Source organism: Taudactylus pleione, unplaced genomic scaffold (assembly GCF_031769625.1).
Source record: "Taudactylus pleione unplaced genomic scaffold, aTauple2 ptg001408l, whole genome shotgun sequence".
Classification (NCBI taxonomy): Eukaryota; Metazoa; Chordata; class Amphibia; order Anura; family Myobatrachidae; genus Taudactylus; species Taudactylus pleione.
The window spans coordinates 38,096-56,494 of NW_028285808.1; the positions used below are offsets into that span (position 1 = coordinate 38,096).

Sequence of the window (18,399 nt, forward strand, 5' to 3'; positions counted from 1 at the left end):
CTGTGTAATTGAAATACACAGCAGCACAGACTGGTCTCACTGACCTGTCCGAGGTCTATGTCAATCACACAGATGCATGTAGCACGGATCTCCCGAGTCCGTGCTACATGCATATTGGGCACCATAACGCTGATTGGCTTCCTGTCTGCCACTGCAGTGTCACTCCTAGATGGGCCATGTGTTTGTGCCGCCCACTTGTGTCGCTTAGCAGTCATCCAGCTACCTCGGTGCAACCTTTTGGCCTAAAAACAATATTGTGAGGTGTTCAGAATAGACTGGAAATGAGTGGAAATTAATGTTATTGAGGTTATTAATAGCGTAGGAACAAAAAAGGCCCATTTTATGTGATTTTACCTGTTTTGTTTTAAGAAAAAATCCAGATCCAAAACCCGAAAAACAAAACATGGAGGTGAGGTTTTGGCATAACCAATCCAGATCCATATCCAAAACCAAAACACGGGGGTCGGCGCACATCTCTAGTTATTATACGTATGAACTGGAAGGTCCTGATGACATGCTAACCTATCCCACCGCTAAGGCAGGGTGTCCCAATGAGCTGAAAGCTTAATCTCAGGGGAAAAACATGTAATGGGCTAAAATGGGAGCTGCCTAGCCCTAACCTGGTCCCAGCTCCTTCATTAAATTAAGCGAGACCCCCATTGTTCTGGCTGTGACTGGCTAGAAATCCCTGAGTCATAACAGCTGGGGGTCTGGTGCATGTGTGGCTCTGAAAAGGGACAGCACCGTTATGGTCACCTATGAAAGCTATTAATCCTTCACGGGTGTCAAATCTAAGAGCATGGGAATAAAGCGGCTGGGTCCTCCTTTAAAGCAGTGGTTCTCAACTCCAGTACTCAAGCTCACCCCAACAGGTCATGTTTTTGGGATGTCTGTCTGTGGAAACAGGTGGGGTATTTACAGACCCAGCTAAATTTTTTAACTCACCTGTGAATGACTGAAGAAATCCAGAAAACATAGCCTTCGGGAGGTATTTGAGGACTGGGGTTGAGAACCACTGCTTTAAAAGGATAGAGGGTCTATGCTAGGAAGAGTGACTCTTCTGCTGGACTAGGCATATTGTTACCACTGCTGCAGATCATTACACCCTGTGACTCTCGCAACTTGGTGGGCTCCTACCACATTGATAGAGGGGATTAAGTCAGATCAAGCATTGATAGAGGGGATGAAGTCAGATCAAGCAGCTGTGACTCTAGAAATATGGAGAAAAGATTACCTCAGTCCTCTGGGGATAGAAGGGTGGGAATCAATTCAAAACTGACCGTCATAGGTTTAAAGTAGGGCTGGCCAAAATATGTCCTTTTACCCCTCCCCCAGTTATATGGAGCCCACCAAGTGGGGGCTGGAGAGCATGGGCCATGCACTGTCTGTTTCCAAAGAGCGATAGCAAGTGGTCATTTAGGGGGAGCTTATCAAATCTTGGTGAAAGAAAGTGGAGAAGTTGGCCATACCAACCAATCAGCTGCTGTCATTTTACAGGCTAGAAAAATGACAGAAGCCAACTGGTTGCTACGAGCAACGTATCCACTTGATCTCTCTCCAAAATTTGATAAATGTTCTCCTTTGTTTTTGTCACCCAGCACATCTCTTTACCCATCTCCCCTACCTGCTCACCCTTCTCTGTGCGACCCTTGTCCTTATTTACATTTGCTAAGTGGCCCCACAGCTGAAATAATTGCCCACGTCAGTTTTAAAGGGTGGGTTTTAGTTTGGTACACTGCTGAACAACAAAGTACTGTTGTACCTACAGTAATTTGAATGATTGGTGAACCCCTAGAATAGGGGTCTTCAACCGTGGCCCTCCAGCTGCTGTGGAACTACACATCCCAGCATGCACTGCCACCTTTTTGATATAACAGCATGCTAAAACTATGGCAGTGCATGCTGGGATGTGTAGTTCCACAGCAGCTGGAGGGCCAAGGTTGAAGACCCCTGCCCTAGAAGGTAGTGTGTACCCTTCCCTGGTACAGTAACGTGCCCTGGGTGGTCAGCCTGGAAGAAGTGAGCACAAGTGTGTGAAATAAACCCCAGCACCATCACAACTGAAATTAAGCAAAAAGTGCACCTGTTTTTTCAGATAAGTGCAGAAATATTGATCATTGAAATTAAATTTCTTAAATATATTAACACATTATGTTGCATGGAAGCTTCAAGACACATTAATGAACACGCATCTGATGCGCTGTTAAAAGTGCCAATGAAATAAGTTTTGTTAAAGCTTTGGCTAGCAGCGTTTTACGCCGCCAGCATGTGCAATATGGTCATTCCGCAAATAACACTACCACCGACTACCCTTCGGTGACTATTAACTATGTACAATAGTTTGAGTTAAATTAAAGGATTTTTGAATACGAATCCTACAAGCTGATGGCTGTGCGATAAAATTGATGCTCACGACTAAACATCTAATGACGGAAATGTGCAATGTGTGTTGCCAAACGTGACATAATTCCATTTGCTTTGGGTCCAGCTTCCGTATCGGCTGAACTGCTCATTAATTACAAGGTCTTCATTCTTTCATGACCTAACTCATTTTTTTTTTTGGGGGGGGGGGGGGGGGGGAATCATCATGTGCACTTGAAATAAACACATTTTTTATGTCTATTCATGCAAATTTTACATTGTTTCTTTTCAGGACATTTATTTGACAGCATACTGCAACAAATAGTTATATTTTATGTATACATGGTACAACGGGCAAGTTTTAAGAGGGGAGGAAGAAAATAAAACAAACACTCTACCCCAACAATTTATTGACTAGTTCCCCAAATCAAAGGATCACATGAATTAGTTGGGGGGGAGTGGGGGTCTTGGAAGGACCTAGTGGGAAAGAAAGTTTTAAAATGCTCGTGTGTATTTGGTGGTGGGGGTCTCTCACAGGGTCATTCCCCAGTCTATAGAGGAAATCATGGTGACTTCATAGTGACAATAACTGCTCACTTGGAATCAAGCTTTCCGCAATCTACAGCAATTTTAATGTTCAGTATTACATCATCACATCAGGCTTCATTGAAGTGTGATCTGTGTTTAGATCCGACCATTTCCCTTCATCCCCAAATGGCTGGATTCATATGCAGTTTAATCCCACACATGGGTAAGTTAATTGGTCCGATCTAACGGGGTGTAAGGCACCACCTTTGCTATGATCCCCTTACCCCATATATGAAGACATAACGTGTAGAAAAACAAAATTGCAACGTCATCTGTCATTGAAAAAGAATCTGGCAAAGTCAACTTGGCAAGGAGTGAAAACATGTTGGAATACAAAATACAAAACAAAGACGACCCTAGGCACAGATTTTTATCTCCCTAGATTAGTCTGCTCAAAGCAAAACAAAAAAAACAAGACTGCACATCTTACAGCTTAAAAAGGCACACAAACCATATTTAGATTTTCTTGTATTAGCTAAAAGATAAAATGAAGAGAAAATGTATGAAATATATTTTTGAGCACCACTTCGAAAATTATGTAAAATGTTACTAACTCTAGGGAAGTTTAACACTGCATGCACAGCTGTTGTGTCTGTGTCCTATAACCACCAAAAATTAGGCCAAAGGGCCCAATTCAGACCCATTCGCTAGATGCGATCGCTCGCTCCCAGCGTATGGAAAGTCGGCTAAGTGACGTCAAGGCAGCCGCTCGCAGGGAAAGTCATAAGCACGCCCACTATGTCTTGGCGAGCGATCACTTTGTGTTTGTAGACGCCCACCAGCCTGTCTTAATACGCCCACTTGCGTACGTCATCTCCAGGAAGGGCATGAAACCACTGGTACATCGAGCACCATCGCATGCGCTCATAGCGCTTAAGGTTGACTATACCCTGCCATAAGCACTGCGAGCAGTTCAGTGTATATTTCTAGCAAGTGACGAGTCCTATGACGCTGGCTGTTAATTATGCATGCCTCTGAAACGGTGTATAAATTCCCAGGCACGCCTGCGTTCGCACCTCCACTTCCCCGTTTCCAGTGGCCTGCCCGTTACCACCCACAAACTGCTTCACCTGTCACTCATTCAGCTGGGCTGTCTATGCTTGGCGAGAGAGTTTCCCCATCACTCGTACTAGTTCGCACACGCGCATTATGAAGCATGCGCACATTGAAAAACATTGCTCGCTCCGAGCGATCGCTTGCTAGCGAACGGGTCTGAATCAGGTCCAAAGTCCTTCTCTGTCAATCCCAAGGGAAAACAATTTGAGAAACACAGCCTATGGATTACTGTGAAGGAATGGGATTAAATTTGGGATTAAACACAAATCTCTATTCACCCTGAGAACACCAACGGCCCCTCAAATGGAAATGAGACAGAATCCCATGTTGATCTCAAAGACAATTAGTCCCAACCTACCATTTCCTCCAATGTACACTAACCCCCATGAATCAAGGACACTGGTGGGCTGTCCCATAGCCCAACTGGCAGATGACAGTCTACCTTTGATAACATACAAGTCAGATAGGGTTGGGTATGAATTTCCGACAACTGGGAAGCAGTCTGACTAAATCCTGAAGCCGCAAGCCTGAACGCTGAAGATCCCAACTGGGGTTGGTAAGTACCATAACCCCCCCCCCCCCTCTCACCCTCCCTTAGTGGAGCCTAACCCTAACCTCCCCCTTCCCCGCACCCTAAACCTCCCGGGGTGGTCCCTAAACCTAAAAGCGGGTAATCGCTAACTCTGCCCGGCTTACCTTCATCCGGGAAGCAGTCGGTCTATATCCTGCCGTTGGGATATAGACGGGCATCGGGATTTCGACGCCTGTCTTTAGTCCCGCGCCGTTATTTAGACGCCAGGATTTAGTCAGATGGCTTCCTGCCTGTCAGCATTTTGACTGTATCCCGTAAGATGGGACTGGATTTATACTTCAGAAACAGATGCGTTCTTTTGTGATTACACCAGCAGGCATTAAAGTCATGTCATCTGATCTAGACCGGGATTGAGGGTGACAGAAGACCATGCATTTGGGTGTGGCTTGAAAGAGCAACAGTATTTACTTAGATAGACAGTCAAAAGTAAGACACCAAATGGTAGACAGGCAATATGTAGACAGGGTCAAATGGTTGTCTGTTAAATGGTTGACATGGACTAAGGTCAACAAGGTCAAATGGTTGACCTGGACAAAAGGTCGACACTTGTTATTTTAACCCTAATCCTAAGCCTCCCTTAGTGCATAACCCTGACCATCCCCTTCCGCAGCCTACCCTCTACAAAGTGTCTAACCCTAAAAATCATAAAAAGCCATGTGTCAACCTAAGTCTATGTCGACCTTTTACCCATCGACCATTTGCATGTCAACCATCTGGTGTCAATCTTTTGACTATCTAGACAATATAGATTTTCCAACCCTGTACCATGCACATAATCAGTTACTAAAGGCTGTACTGCAGTCCTCACTTCTTAAAGGAAGCACAAACTCCCTGCTCTTTCCATGGATAGGATATGGCATTCATTACATCGGCAGGAGATAACAATCCGCTCTCAATGGGGCTGGTCTCTACCATCAATGAATAGCCAAGATAAAAAAAAAAAAAAAAAAAGGAGTGGCCACTATGACTGAGCGGTGGGTGCGGCAGATGCGTTACAGTCTTTCACTGGTGTGCTTCCCTGGGGTGGCTGGCCTTTGCTGGCTTTTTTTGGGTTCTGCTCCCCAGACTCTGACCAAGTGATAGGGACTTCCAGTATCAGATAAGCCGTGATATGGCTTAGCCATATTTTTGCAAAAATATGCAACTGAGATCTATGAATTATCTACCACCATGTAGTTTTTCAAATCTTTTTGCGGATTTCATTTTGAGTGCTGGAGAATTACTTTTTGTTGTTTCTTGTATAGAATAAGCCCTCCCTTACATGCACCTGAGTGATATTACTGAAGTGATGGAGCAGCTACCAACATGAATTACTTCTGAATATCTCCCACCCATGGGCGTAACTACCACAGGTGCAAGGGTTGCAGCTGCTATAGGGCACAGAGCTGAAGGGGGCCCATCTTCCTTGTCAAAGTTACATGTGTTATATACATTTTTCAGCATTGGGTGGTACATAGGGGCCTTTACAAACTTTTACTATGGGGCCTTCAAATACCTAGTTATGCCCCTGCTCCCACCCCTGAGAGAATAAGGCAGCAAAAGGGGAGAGAACATCTCTCAATCAAAGTCACATCATGTACTTGTGGATGAGCAGGGGCATAGGATTTCCAAATGTTTTATTTTAGAGCGAGTGTGGCCAGCCCATGGAAGAGGTATAATAACAAGCTTTAGTCTGCCTCAAAGTGCAGTGTATGTAATACATCATACGATAGTGTTCACTCTAGGTGCAGGGTGCTGATCAGAGAGGGAAGCAAATTTTAATTTTGAAGGGCAAAAATAGTAGCTGTAGCCATACATCACATCTAAAATGTTGCACTTCATAATTACAATATGCCCCCTCTCTGATCAGCACCCTGCACCAAGAGTGAACACCAATACGCGATGTAGTTATAATACCAACATGCGGCACCCCAGCTGAAGAAATCCCGGCGCCGGAATGCCACTACCCGGCTAGAAGAACAACGCTGGAATACCGACAGGAGGTAACATCCTGACGCCAGAATTCCGAACGAGAGTATAGCGGGGCTGGTGAGGACTTAGCTGCGGGGGTAGGGTTAGGTTTAGGCAATAACGGGCAGGGTTAGTTTTAGGATGTACAAACAGAGGGTTAGGGGGAGAAGGGGGGAGGGTAGTATACTTACCCGACCCTTGTCGGGATCCTCAGCATCGGGATGCCGCTGTCGGTATATTGACAGAAGGCATCCCGATTTGCGGGATTACGTACCCATTCCTATCATACATATATAGGGCCAGCGATCCAAGTAAATAGTTAGACCCGGCATTAGGGCCAGCCTGTCTGTACAGAATGTTTTTCTTTTCCAGATGTGGGAAACATTCAATATTCTAAGTCCCCTGCTCTGCAGAGCATTGGCCGTTTCCAGTGAGACAGAAAACCCTAGCACCAGCCCTGAACATAGATAGGCATTGGTCTCCTAACACACAGGATAGTGTATACAATGCAGTAGTACACTGGGTTAGAAATAGACAAATAAAAGTGTTCGTAAAACAATTTTCAGAAAATAATCAACATCGTGGTTCATTAAACTGAGCAAACTGCAGGAACATATTAAGCCTGTGTCACTATAAAGGTAAAAATAAGGCATTTCAGTGACTATTCTCATCTTTCAAGAGGTGACAAGATAATGGGTGAAAAGAGCACAAAACAAGCTCTCTGGGGGGGAATTCAATTGGCATCGCAGTGATGTAGCTCCCGGGTTAGGTGCCCGGAGCTATTCGATTGCTCACGCAGTAAACCCATGAGTGTGAGCAGAAATCCACGTCAACTAGGGCCTCAGGGCTGGTCGCAGTGTTACCGCTTGCAGTAAAAGCAGCGCGCCCAGTAATTAACTCGGCATTAGTCACAACGCGGTCCATCTCCCAGGTTGTGCTGGACGAGATGCAGTCAACTGAATAGTGCTGGGCACTTAACCTAGGAGCTACAACCCCGCAATGCCAATTGAAATCCCCCCACTGATAGTAATGGCGTAATTGTCACTGAGTAAGAAAAGCAAGTAATCAATAGGGGAAAACAAACAAATACCTTTTGTACTTTCCGCAGATCGCTCTGCTGGGTCTCACGAGGAGGGACTTTTCCAAATAACTTCCAGCCAAGGTCATTCTGCTCTTTCACTTGGATGCTCTTCCTCCGGGCAAATATGTTCCTAAAAGAACAAAAAACAGTTGAAGAGCTATAAATAAGGGGTTTTTCACCGTAGGGCAACCAACAACGTGTTATGGCAGCTGGAATCAGGTAATGGCGGAGGGATCCAGGGCGGAAACTCTAACAAAAATGTAACATAAAAAAAAAGAAAAAAAAAAAAAAGAAGAAGTAGGTAGGTCGCCCCAATGTAGATAACACTCTTAATGGACCAATGCTGTTTAGGTGTCAGCAGATTATTATTTATTTATGTAGTGCCACCAATTTAACCTACAGTATTCTTTTGGAGCGTCGGAGGAACCCACCTAAACAAGAGAACATACAAACTCCACCTAGATCAGCCATGACAGGGAACTGATCAGTATTAACAGACATATTATAGAACACAGGTTCTCAAACTTGGTCCTCAGGACCCCAAACCGTGCATGTTTTCCAGGTCTCCTCAGAATCACAAGTGAAATAATTAGCTCCACCTGTGAATCTTCCAAAATATGTTAGTCAGCAATGAATACACCTGTGCACCTGCTATGTGATCTGCAAAACATGGACTGTGTGGGGACCTGAGGAGAGAGTTTGAGAACCACTGGTATAGAAGATATTATTACCAATTAGGGATGGGTAAAATCCAGGATGTAGTTTGGAATTGGAGAGAGTTTTTGGAAATTGGCGCATTAGGACTAGCAGCAAACCACAGGCAGCAAGTTGAAGCAGTTTGTTTAAATCACGCTAGCATTTGTAATAAATTAAGAGAATACTCTATAATGAATAAGGATCACATGCATTTATTAAAAAAAAAAAAAAAAAAGCCATGCAAATTACACAGAGGCTCAATCTGGCATCTAAACTGAAACAGCCAACAAATTACATCGCTTTAGAGGAAAGATAAAAAGCTGGCTGGAATTACTGTAGCTTAGTAAAGTATGAACTCTGATGCCACATTATATCTAGTTACAGCATTACTACATATAATGGTGCGTATACACGGTCAGACTTAACAGGACGATAAGAACGATAACGATATATAGTTATCGATCATGCCGTCCTGTTTTTGGGCCCTGCCAACCCCCAAACGATCGTTGATGCGCGGGCACGGATGGTCCATATAGATATCGACCATCGCCCATGCATGTAGGCCAACCTGGTCGATATCGACCAGGTTAGCCTGGTTACTATAGGGACCCGCGATCGTACATCGCGGGTCGTTATAGTTGTGTGGGGGTTGGTGCATCTGTTGGATGTTCGATATCGAACATCCAACACATGAAGGACGATCAGTGTGTACGGAGCTTAACTGCAGTGGTTACTTTTTAACCTCCCCTCCCCAAAGAGTGAAGTATCTATAGGTAGGATACTCTGACATTTCTACAGAACGACTGTGTATAAAATATAATTTTCAACTGGTGTATTTCATATTTGCAACACTTGGGAATCTGATTATTGAGCGACAATGTTACATTGATATAAAATACTTTATCCATTTTACCAAATGTATGGGATTTATAAGCTCAAATCGAAAAACACGTATTTCATGAACGGCAGAACTGCTACAGGGCACAATAATGAAAATGCAAGTACTGTTTCAGAATTAAGCAACGGAAAATAACTGAAGTTAATATCATATCATTGCTATTACACAGTTCATCAGAGTCTTGTTTCCCATTACCCATTTCTACTTAAAACCATTTGTGCCTATATATAGGTTTACATTTTGGTAACTAATTCCCAGTGTGCAACAATTATGAGAATGAAAATGTTTAGATTACATATATCAGAACTCTTCGGTGTAGAATTCCATTTCAAGCCGAAGGTAACTAAACATCTTCCTCAACCGGTTGGGGAACTGCTCAGGGTTTTACAGACAACACTGACGCACATACCTGTAGCCCATAAGGCCATTTCCTGTAGCCTTTGGGAAGCAGGTCTGATACAGGGGGACAGGGATTGGAATACTATTGTAGTGTTTCTGTCCCCGTGTATCCATCTTCAATTAGCTCTTGCTCCTATTGCAGGTGTGGGGACCGGGGAGCTTAGAATGTGTTACTACAGGAGGTGAGCAAAGAAATGTGTTACAGGAGAGAAATGAGGAAGAAAAGTGTGGCTATAGGGGTGTTGGTGGGGGGGGAAATGGGATTTTGGTACCTACCAGTAAATCCTTTTCTCTGATTCCACAGGGGACACTGGAGGTGCTTACGCTGGGGTATAGAGGCGTGGATAACTGGAGCTGGCACTTTAAAATAATCTAGAAGTGTGAAGCTCCTCCCCCTCTATGCCCCACCAGCCCTCAGTTTAGAAAATGAAAACAGAGAGGAGATGGAGAACAAGCGGAGTAAACAAAAAAAAAAAAAAAGGAAGAGAAGAACAAACATGACAGAAGCATCCAACATACGGAACGAGCCGAACAGGCAGGCTAAGGGCGCAGATGTGGGCGTCCAGTGTCCCCTGTGGAATCAGAAAAAAGGATTTACCGGTAGGTACCAAAATCCCATTTTCTCTTTCATTCACTAGGGGACACTGGAGGTGCTTACGCTGGGGACTTCCCAAAGCTTTCCCCACGGACGGGAGTGCTCGGTGGCACCTGCAGAACAAGGCAGCCAAAACGGGATGCCGAAGTAGCAAATGTATCAAATTTGTAAAACCTGACAAACGTGTGAACTGAAGACCAAGTGGCCGCACGGCACAATTGTGACGTGGAGGCTCCTCTACCAGCCGCCCATGACGCACCCACAGAACGTGTGGAATGAGCCGAAATGGATGAAGGAGGCCGACGGTCAGGACTATCATAAGCCTGATGAATAGTCAGCCGGATCCAACGTGCCAAAGTCTGCTTAGACGCCGGTCAACCCCTCCGAACATCATAGGAGGACAAAAAGCGACTCAGACTTATGGAGGGACGCTGTCCTGGCAACATAGATGTGGAGAGCCCTAACCACATCCAAGGTAGAAGATCCACCAGAGTCCTTCAGCAACGACGGTACCACAATAGGCTGATTGATATGGAAAGCCGACAACCTTGGGAAGGAAGGTGGCTACCGTCCGGAGTTCCGCCCTATCAGCATGAAACACAAGGTAAGGTGGCTTACAGGACAGAGCACCCAATTCCGAAACTCTTCGAGCCGAAGCAAGAGCCAGGAGGAGGACAGTCTTCCAAGACAGGTACTTAAGATCGACCTCCTCCAAAAGGTTCAAAAATGGGCGACTGAAGAAACAGAAGCACTAAGTTTATGTCCCAGGGAGCTGTCGGAGGTACAAAAGGAGGCTGCACGCGCAAGACCCCTTGAAGAAACGTCTGCACCTCAGGAATGAGGGCCAATTTTCTTTGAAAGAAAATTGAGAGGGCAGAAACCTGCACCTTTAGAGTTCCCAGCCGGAGGCCAGAATCCAGACCCGTCTGAAGGAAAAGCAGAAACCGGGACAACCGAAAAATTCTAGACGGAAGACAACGACTGGAACACCATGAGATATAAGCACGCCAGATGCGATGATAATGCGCAGCCGAAACTGGCTTCCGGGCGTGTAGCATGGTGGGAATAACCGCGTCTGGGACGCCCCTGCGTCTTAGGGTATCGGTTTCAAGAGCCACCCCGTTAAACGCAGTTGCGCTACGTTGGGGTGTATGAATGGACCCCGCTGTTGAAGATCCGGGCGTAGAGGAAGGGGCCACGGATCGTCTGAAAATAGGGACCGAAGGTCCGAGAACCAACTTCTCCGAGGCCAGTTCGGAGCTACGAGAATTACAGAGGCTGATTCTTGTTTTATCCTTTTTAGAAGACGAGGAAGAAGCAGAATCGGAGGAAAAAGGTAAACGAAGTCGTAGATCCATGAACTCGTCAGGGAGTCTACCTCTTCCGCCTGCGGATTCCGAGTTCTTGAGACGTATACTGGGAGCTGACGATTCAATCGCGACGCCATGAGGTCCACCTGAGGACATCCCCATCGATGTATCAGCGCGTTGAACACCTCTGGATGAAGCTTCCATTCCCCGGGATGCATATCCTGTCAATTTAGGTAATCTGCTTCCCAGTTGTCCACACCCGGGATGAATACTGCCGACAGGATTACTGACTTTTTTTCGGCCCACCGAAGGATCTGAGTTACTTCCCGCATAGCCATGAGACTCCGAGTCCCTCCTTGGCGGTTGATGTAAGCGACGGCCGTCGCGTTGTCGGACTGAACTCTTACCGGACGAGCCTTTAGAAAGTCTGTTGCCTCTATCAGAGCTTTGTAAATCGCTCTGAGTTCCAACACATTTATGGGCCACTTCTGTTCTAGAGGGGACCATCGACTCTGAAAGTGATAATCCAGGACTACTGCTCCCCATTCTCGAAGGCTGGCATCCGTTGTTACGATGATCCAGTCCCACACTCTGAATCTTCTGCCTGCTAACAGATTGTTGGATTGTGTCCACCAAAGGGGGGCCACTCTGGTAACCGGGCTCAGACGGATCTGTGATGAAGAAGCAGATGAGACCCTGACCACTGTGCTAGCAGGTCCAGCTGAAATACCCTGGAGTGGAACTGGCCGAACTGTAGTGCCTCGAAAGCTGTTACCATCTTCCCCAAGAGACGCAGACAGAGAAGCAGGGACACCTTCCTTGTTCTGAGGACCAGCTGAACTAACAACCGGATATCCCGGGCCTTGTCTATTGGAAGAAAAACCCTTTGTGAGGCCGTATCCAAGATCATGTCCAGAAACAGAAGTTTCTGGGACGGATTGAGATTTGATTTCTTGAAGTTGATTATCCAGGGTCTGATATGTCAGTAAGGCCTGATTTGATAGAAGAGATACCGATGGAGCCTTGAGTAACAGGTCGTCCAAATAAGGGATTATGGGCCTGATTCAGAGCCGCTCGTAAGCGGCCGCTCGTTTGCTCCGAGCGATGTTCGCACAACTGCGCATGCGTATGGGTTGTAATACGCATGCGCCAACCAGTCATTGCGGTCGGAAATTGTGTGCTCGCAAAATAGCGAATGCCTGCTAATTTGAGTGACAGAATGAGACATTTGTGGGTGGTAACAGGGGAAGGTGCTTGAAAACGGGGAGTGGAGATCCGAACGCAGGCGTGCCAAACGGTCAAAATGGGCGTTTTAAGGGTGTGCATAATTAACAAAGCAGCGTCATCGACCACGTCACTTGGTTGTCTTTTAGCCTGAACTGCTCGCATGATTGCGGTAGGAAAATGCTACCACAAGCACTGCGAGCAGTTCATACACCTTTCGATGTACTCGATTAATCTAAAAAATAGCGGAGATGACGTAGGATGCGAGCGGCCAGGGGGCGTTTTTAAAAAAATAGCGAGCGCATGTTTCGTTCACTCGTTCAGACATAGAGGCGTCAACAGACCACAAAGAGCGAGCGCTCTATTTAAATATCCGGCCCCTTTTTCTGAACGAGCGAGCTCAAATAGCGTCCGGTTCTGAATCAGGCCCTATGTTCACTCCTGATGACCGAAGGAGAGCGATCATGACTGACATGAGTTTGGTGAAGACGCGGGGAGCCGAGGATAACCCGAATGGCAATGCCCGAAACTGATAATGATCCTTCAATATGGCGAAACGCAGAGAGGCCTGGAGAGGTTCCCAAATGGGAACATGGAGATAGGCATCCTTGATATCCAGGGATAATAGGAACTCCCCTGGTTCCAAGCTCGCTATGACTGACTGCAGAGACTCCATTTTGAAGCGATAAATCTTCAGATACAGGTTCAAAGACTTGAGGTTTAAGATGGGCCTGACCGAGCCATCTGGTTTTTGTACTACAAACAGGTTCGAGTAAAACCCCAAACCTCTCTGATGCTCCGGAACCGGAACTAGTACAGATGATACTACTAGAGACTGGATAGCCTCCTGTAAAACCTTGGCCTTGCTTGCAGGCATTGGCAGACTTGTGGTGAAGAACCGAGGTGGAGGGGGGACTTCGAGGGAAATTAGTCTGTGGATCCACGGTTCTGTAGAGGTCTGGTTCCAAACCTGTTGAAAGTTTTGCAGGCGGGCTCCCACTGCAGGAGGTCCCAGATGGGATGGAAGACAGTCATGCCACCTGCTTTTCCACTGGTTTAGGCTCTGGTCTACGTGCAACAGGGTGTGGACGACCTCTACCTCTGCCACCTCTATGTTGCGTGGGAGCACCTCTGGTTCTACCACGAAAGGACTGTGGCGCACGAAAGGAATGAAACGAAGGTCCATTGTAAGATCTTCTGGGAGCTGGAGCAACCGACGGGAGGAAGGAAGACTTACCCCCCGTGGCCTGGGATATCCATTTGTCCAGTTCCAGGCCAAACAGCATATCGCCAGTGAAAGGTAAACCCTCCACCGCCTGCTTGGATTCTGCGTCCGCTTGCCAAGCGCGCAACCAGAGGGCTCTGCGGCCCGAAATAGCAGAAGCAGATATGCGAGCACTAATCTGACTAATATCTTTCGAAGCTTCTCCCAGGTAAACTGCAGACTCACGGATGTGTTCTGCTAGTAGACGTAACTCTGCTCTGGAGGTACCAGAGTCCAAACCGGTAATCAACTGGTCAGCCCAGCTGACCACTGCCTTGTTAACCCAAGTGGTAAAAAGGGTGGGTCTAAGTTGAGCACCCGCTGCAGTATAAATTGATTTTAGCATTGTCTCCAACTTACGATCCGAAGGATCTTTTAGTACTGTAGCTCCCGGTACTGGGAGTGCTGTTTTCTTAGAGAGACGGGAGACTGACGCATCTACTGGAGGGGGTGTTTCCCACTTTTCCATCAAGGATGATGGAAAAGGATAGCTAGACGGAAACCGGCGTGGATTTTGGAACAGTTTATCCGGTTACTTCCAGGCCACTAAGAGCTGCTGTTGAAGTTGCTGTGCGAACGGAAAAACCGCAGAGCTCTTTGGTTGTTCATGAAATAATTCACACTCCTGGGATGCAGATATTACATCCTCAGGTAGATTCAGAACTTTTCTGAGCGCCAAAATTAGAGATTCCACCCCGGGAGAAGTGTACTCTAATTCTTGAGGGGAAGCGTCCTGTAACGCTTCCTCCAATTCCCCCTCTTCTGTTTCCTCCGTAGCGAGGAATTCTTCGTTCGACTCTTCTGACTGGAGAACAGTCGATAAAGGACGCTTTTGTCTCGGTCCTTGTAAGGAAGTGGAGGGAGCGGATACAGCTGTACCCATAACCTGTACCAGGGTGTCAAGAGACTTGGTTAGCCCCGCCACCCAGGAAGGTTGAGACTTACGTGCCTCAGCAACTCAGACGTTAAATCCGTCATTACTCCTACCATGTCAGCGGTCCATGGGGGAGCAGGTGAGGCAGTAATAGCCATAGGTGGATCTATTGCTATACAAGCATCACATAACGTGGACCCAGCAGCATGCGGCTTGGATAGTTTGTTGTTACACTTAGAACAGACAAACATCTTTTGAGCCGCTTTTGTTCTGTTTGACATGGATACACACAGTCACCCAGACACAGAGGGACAGAAGTGAAATTGCCGATTGAGTCTTTTTGCCAGGCGGAAACTATTCACAATATTCAACTGCAAAGACTTTTTGCGTACATGGAAAGTCAATGCAATGTAATAGGCGAAAATGTTTCGCCTATGAATACCCGGCGGAAAAAAAGTGCAGAATTTCAGTTTTGGGGTACAAAGGTGTGGAAACCACTCTGCATTCTTTGGACAGCCCCCCCCCAAAAGGATAACTGCGTGAAGAAAACGCAAAAAAAAAAAAAAGAACACCCCAAAAAAGCACTTTGCAAACGTGGGTGAAAAAGTACAAAGTGGAGGTACAATAGCAAAAACTAGCAAGAGAGACTTTTGCGGGGTCTGAAGTATGGGTGAGGTTTTTTTTATTGCAGGTGTTTGCTGAAGGTGCGTTTTATGCGGCACTTAAAACTTGACTTTAATGATTTTTAACCATGCTTGCACCCATTTTCAAGTACCCCAAATTTGACAGGACTACTTATTTTCACCAAAAAAACCTGCTTAATGCTATTCTTCACCACTTGTGCAAAGCAGCTATTTTGGAGCAAATGACAGCACTTAAGTAAACGAAACATTTTCAGCAGGACTAATCGGGTAAGTCTAGATTGATCCCCAATGTTACTGTATTGGGGGTTGTCAGGCTGATTTCCCCAATTCTGTCAACACTTTGCCTGTTAAGAGTTTCGCCGGGACGCGTCCTTTGGAATTGAATACGGTGAATAGCGGAAGTGCGCTGGATACTTTTTTGCATGCAAAACTGGCTGGCTATCTTGGCGAAAAGTCCGGCATGCGAAAAATCGAAGGTGCGAAAAGAATTGAATATGGCTCTTTATTAGAAAAACAGCACTTAAACCAAGATTATAGCACTTTTAGGAAGGCAATTGGAGCATGTATTAGAAAGGGAACTGAGATTTTAATTTATAAAAGGGAAAACAAAGTTGGTTATCCAGCCCAGGGAGGTCTGAACAAAGCTCACCCCCTGCTCGTGGATATTTCTCTCCCAGCCAGCAAAAGGGTGGCTTCACCGTAACTCTGCTTTGGAATACATGGCAATAGACTGGTAACACAGCGGGGATGTATGCAAGCTTCCCAATCTTCACCTGTTTTCCACAGTGCTCTGATCTTCAGTTAGGCCAGCGGGAGAATGTAGACCACATCAGTCCTGACACTACATTGGCTATTGAGCCGACCCATCTTCCAGCCTACATGCCAGGCTAACTGTTTTTGACCTCCCGGACGACACATGACATCTTGAGATTCTGGAATTGATTTGGATCTTTCCCCAGAGATCACATCAGTGATTCTTATTTCCCAGATATGTACTAACTCAACAGATGCTGAGCCCACTGTAAAAAATTCACAGTTCCAAGATTAAATCTTTGCGCGCACACACACACACTTTGTGCTTTAAATAACCAAATTGAAGTAATTCTTTACATCACAGAGGCAACTAGTCACAGGCAACACATGTAAGTCCACTTCACACCCACAAAGAAAGCTCAAATAGGTTATATAATGAATATGATTTTACACAGTTTTACAGTCTACAGATCGCTGACTTAAAAAGCTTACAATAAATATTTGGTGCCTGGCACACTGGGTGACCATTTATTTGTGATGGAGGGGTTCAAATCTGTATCTCCACCATGTCCACCAGTCTTTAGTTACTCGCTGAATGCATTTAAAACACAAATAGCATAGTCATAGTGACCAACAACCAAACCAGATACAGGAATCAGGGGAAAGAACAATGGTTTATACAGCTTGGAGGAAGTAACAAGTCTGTAACTAAAATACACGCCTGAGATAGTATTATAGCGCATACGTTACTCAGAAACCACCTAACCTTTTGCTGGCACCCTGTCACAGAGGTAACTACCTGATGTTACAAAGCTGACACTGTATACTTATTTTAGGTCACCGATTTGTGGTAATATCATCCTCTCCTAATGACTGACTACTTTACACAACTTGGTATTGTACAACAAATTAGGATTTAGGGCATTTCAGGGGTATCATTTCAACCCACGCAGATCACAAACCACAAAACAAACACAGACTGCTTGTATCATATTATATGTCAATTACAATAACACAGGGAATGTATTATCTGGCAGAGCAGGTGGAAATTTAACTTTTATAGAACAAAATTTAAATGCCTGAAATTGCCACTACTTAATGGGAAGTTAAATAAAGTAATATTTAATATATTAAAGTTGACTAGGATATATTGGAACTTAAAAATATGATATGATGGCTTCCCTGCCACGGCATACCGATGTACTGTATGCCACAATAGACTACATGCCATGTAGTACACAGGTGAACCGCTGGGTGGCGAATGATGCGCACATGAAAACTAAAGCACTGAATACAATACTGTAGCAGTAAATAGTCACCTCTCCAGGTGCTTGCAATGATCACTGTGTCAAGACTAAACCGCTATAGACATTATAAAATACTCAATACTCATTACGGGCCATCCGTACAGTATACGGTCGCTACATGGTGTAAAGACTCCTGGCTTAAAGAAGCATGGGAAGATTTTCATAGAGAGGGGTAATTTCAGGTTTCACTTTTAAAGTACTCTGCTCAACTTTATGCATTGCTCCACACTTTCCTCATCCCTTCATCTCCATGTTAGGACACCCAGCTTCATTAGACTAGACTATAAACCGCTATTGACAATGTATTGTACACGTTGGTGTACATACGCATGCTAGACATTTCTTTTACACACTGACCTTCCAGTAATTATGATAGTTGAGAAAGGGTCAGAGAAGGAGACAGCAGGGGGGCTCTCCTTACGCCCTAATCAAGTAATCTACAGTACATTGTGTTCTACCAATGTACAGTACTTCTAATCCTTTTAAGAATGTCTCTCTACCTCCTGTACTTCCTTTAGTACTGTAGTTGATACTGCTTTTGTAAAACCCACTTGCCTACACTGTCTCTGCATTCCTATATTCACGGTTGCTAACCTGTATGCAGTGTACTGTACAGCATTACCGATCCAAAAATTCCCTTGTACTGTATTTACTGATGTACAAAATGACATTCTCCCCTTCCGGGCCTTGAACCAGAGGTGCCGGCTCTGTAAGGCACTCGCCTAACCCATTCACTCATGTTAAATGTGATGTTAAGTGTGCGACTGTAAACCAGGTAACGTGTACAATACAATGTCAATAATGGGC

General features: G+C 45.4%; 1 protein-coding gene and 1 pseudogene across 1 annotated transcript in view; both read right to left on the minus strand.

The window, feature by feature from the left end:
- LOC148442704 (TBC1 domain family member 14-like) overlaps positions 1-18,399 on the minus strand; it is a gene marked incomplete at its 3' end in the record, with an annotated part of 106,648 nt that overhangs the window by 34,956 nt on the left and 53,293 nt on the right. Inside the window, exon 4 of the mRNA XM_088463553.1 lies at positions 7,638-7,758. Coding sequence (XP_088319679.1) covers positions 7,638-7,758 — 121 coding nt within the window. The remainder of the gene's footprint in view (positions 1-7,637; positions 7,759-18,399) is intronic.
- Positions 10,162-15,169, minus strand: LOC148442705 (uncharacterized; annotated as a pseudogene).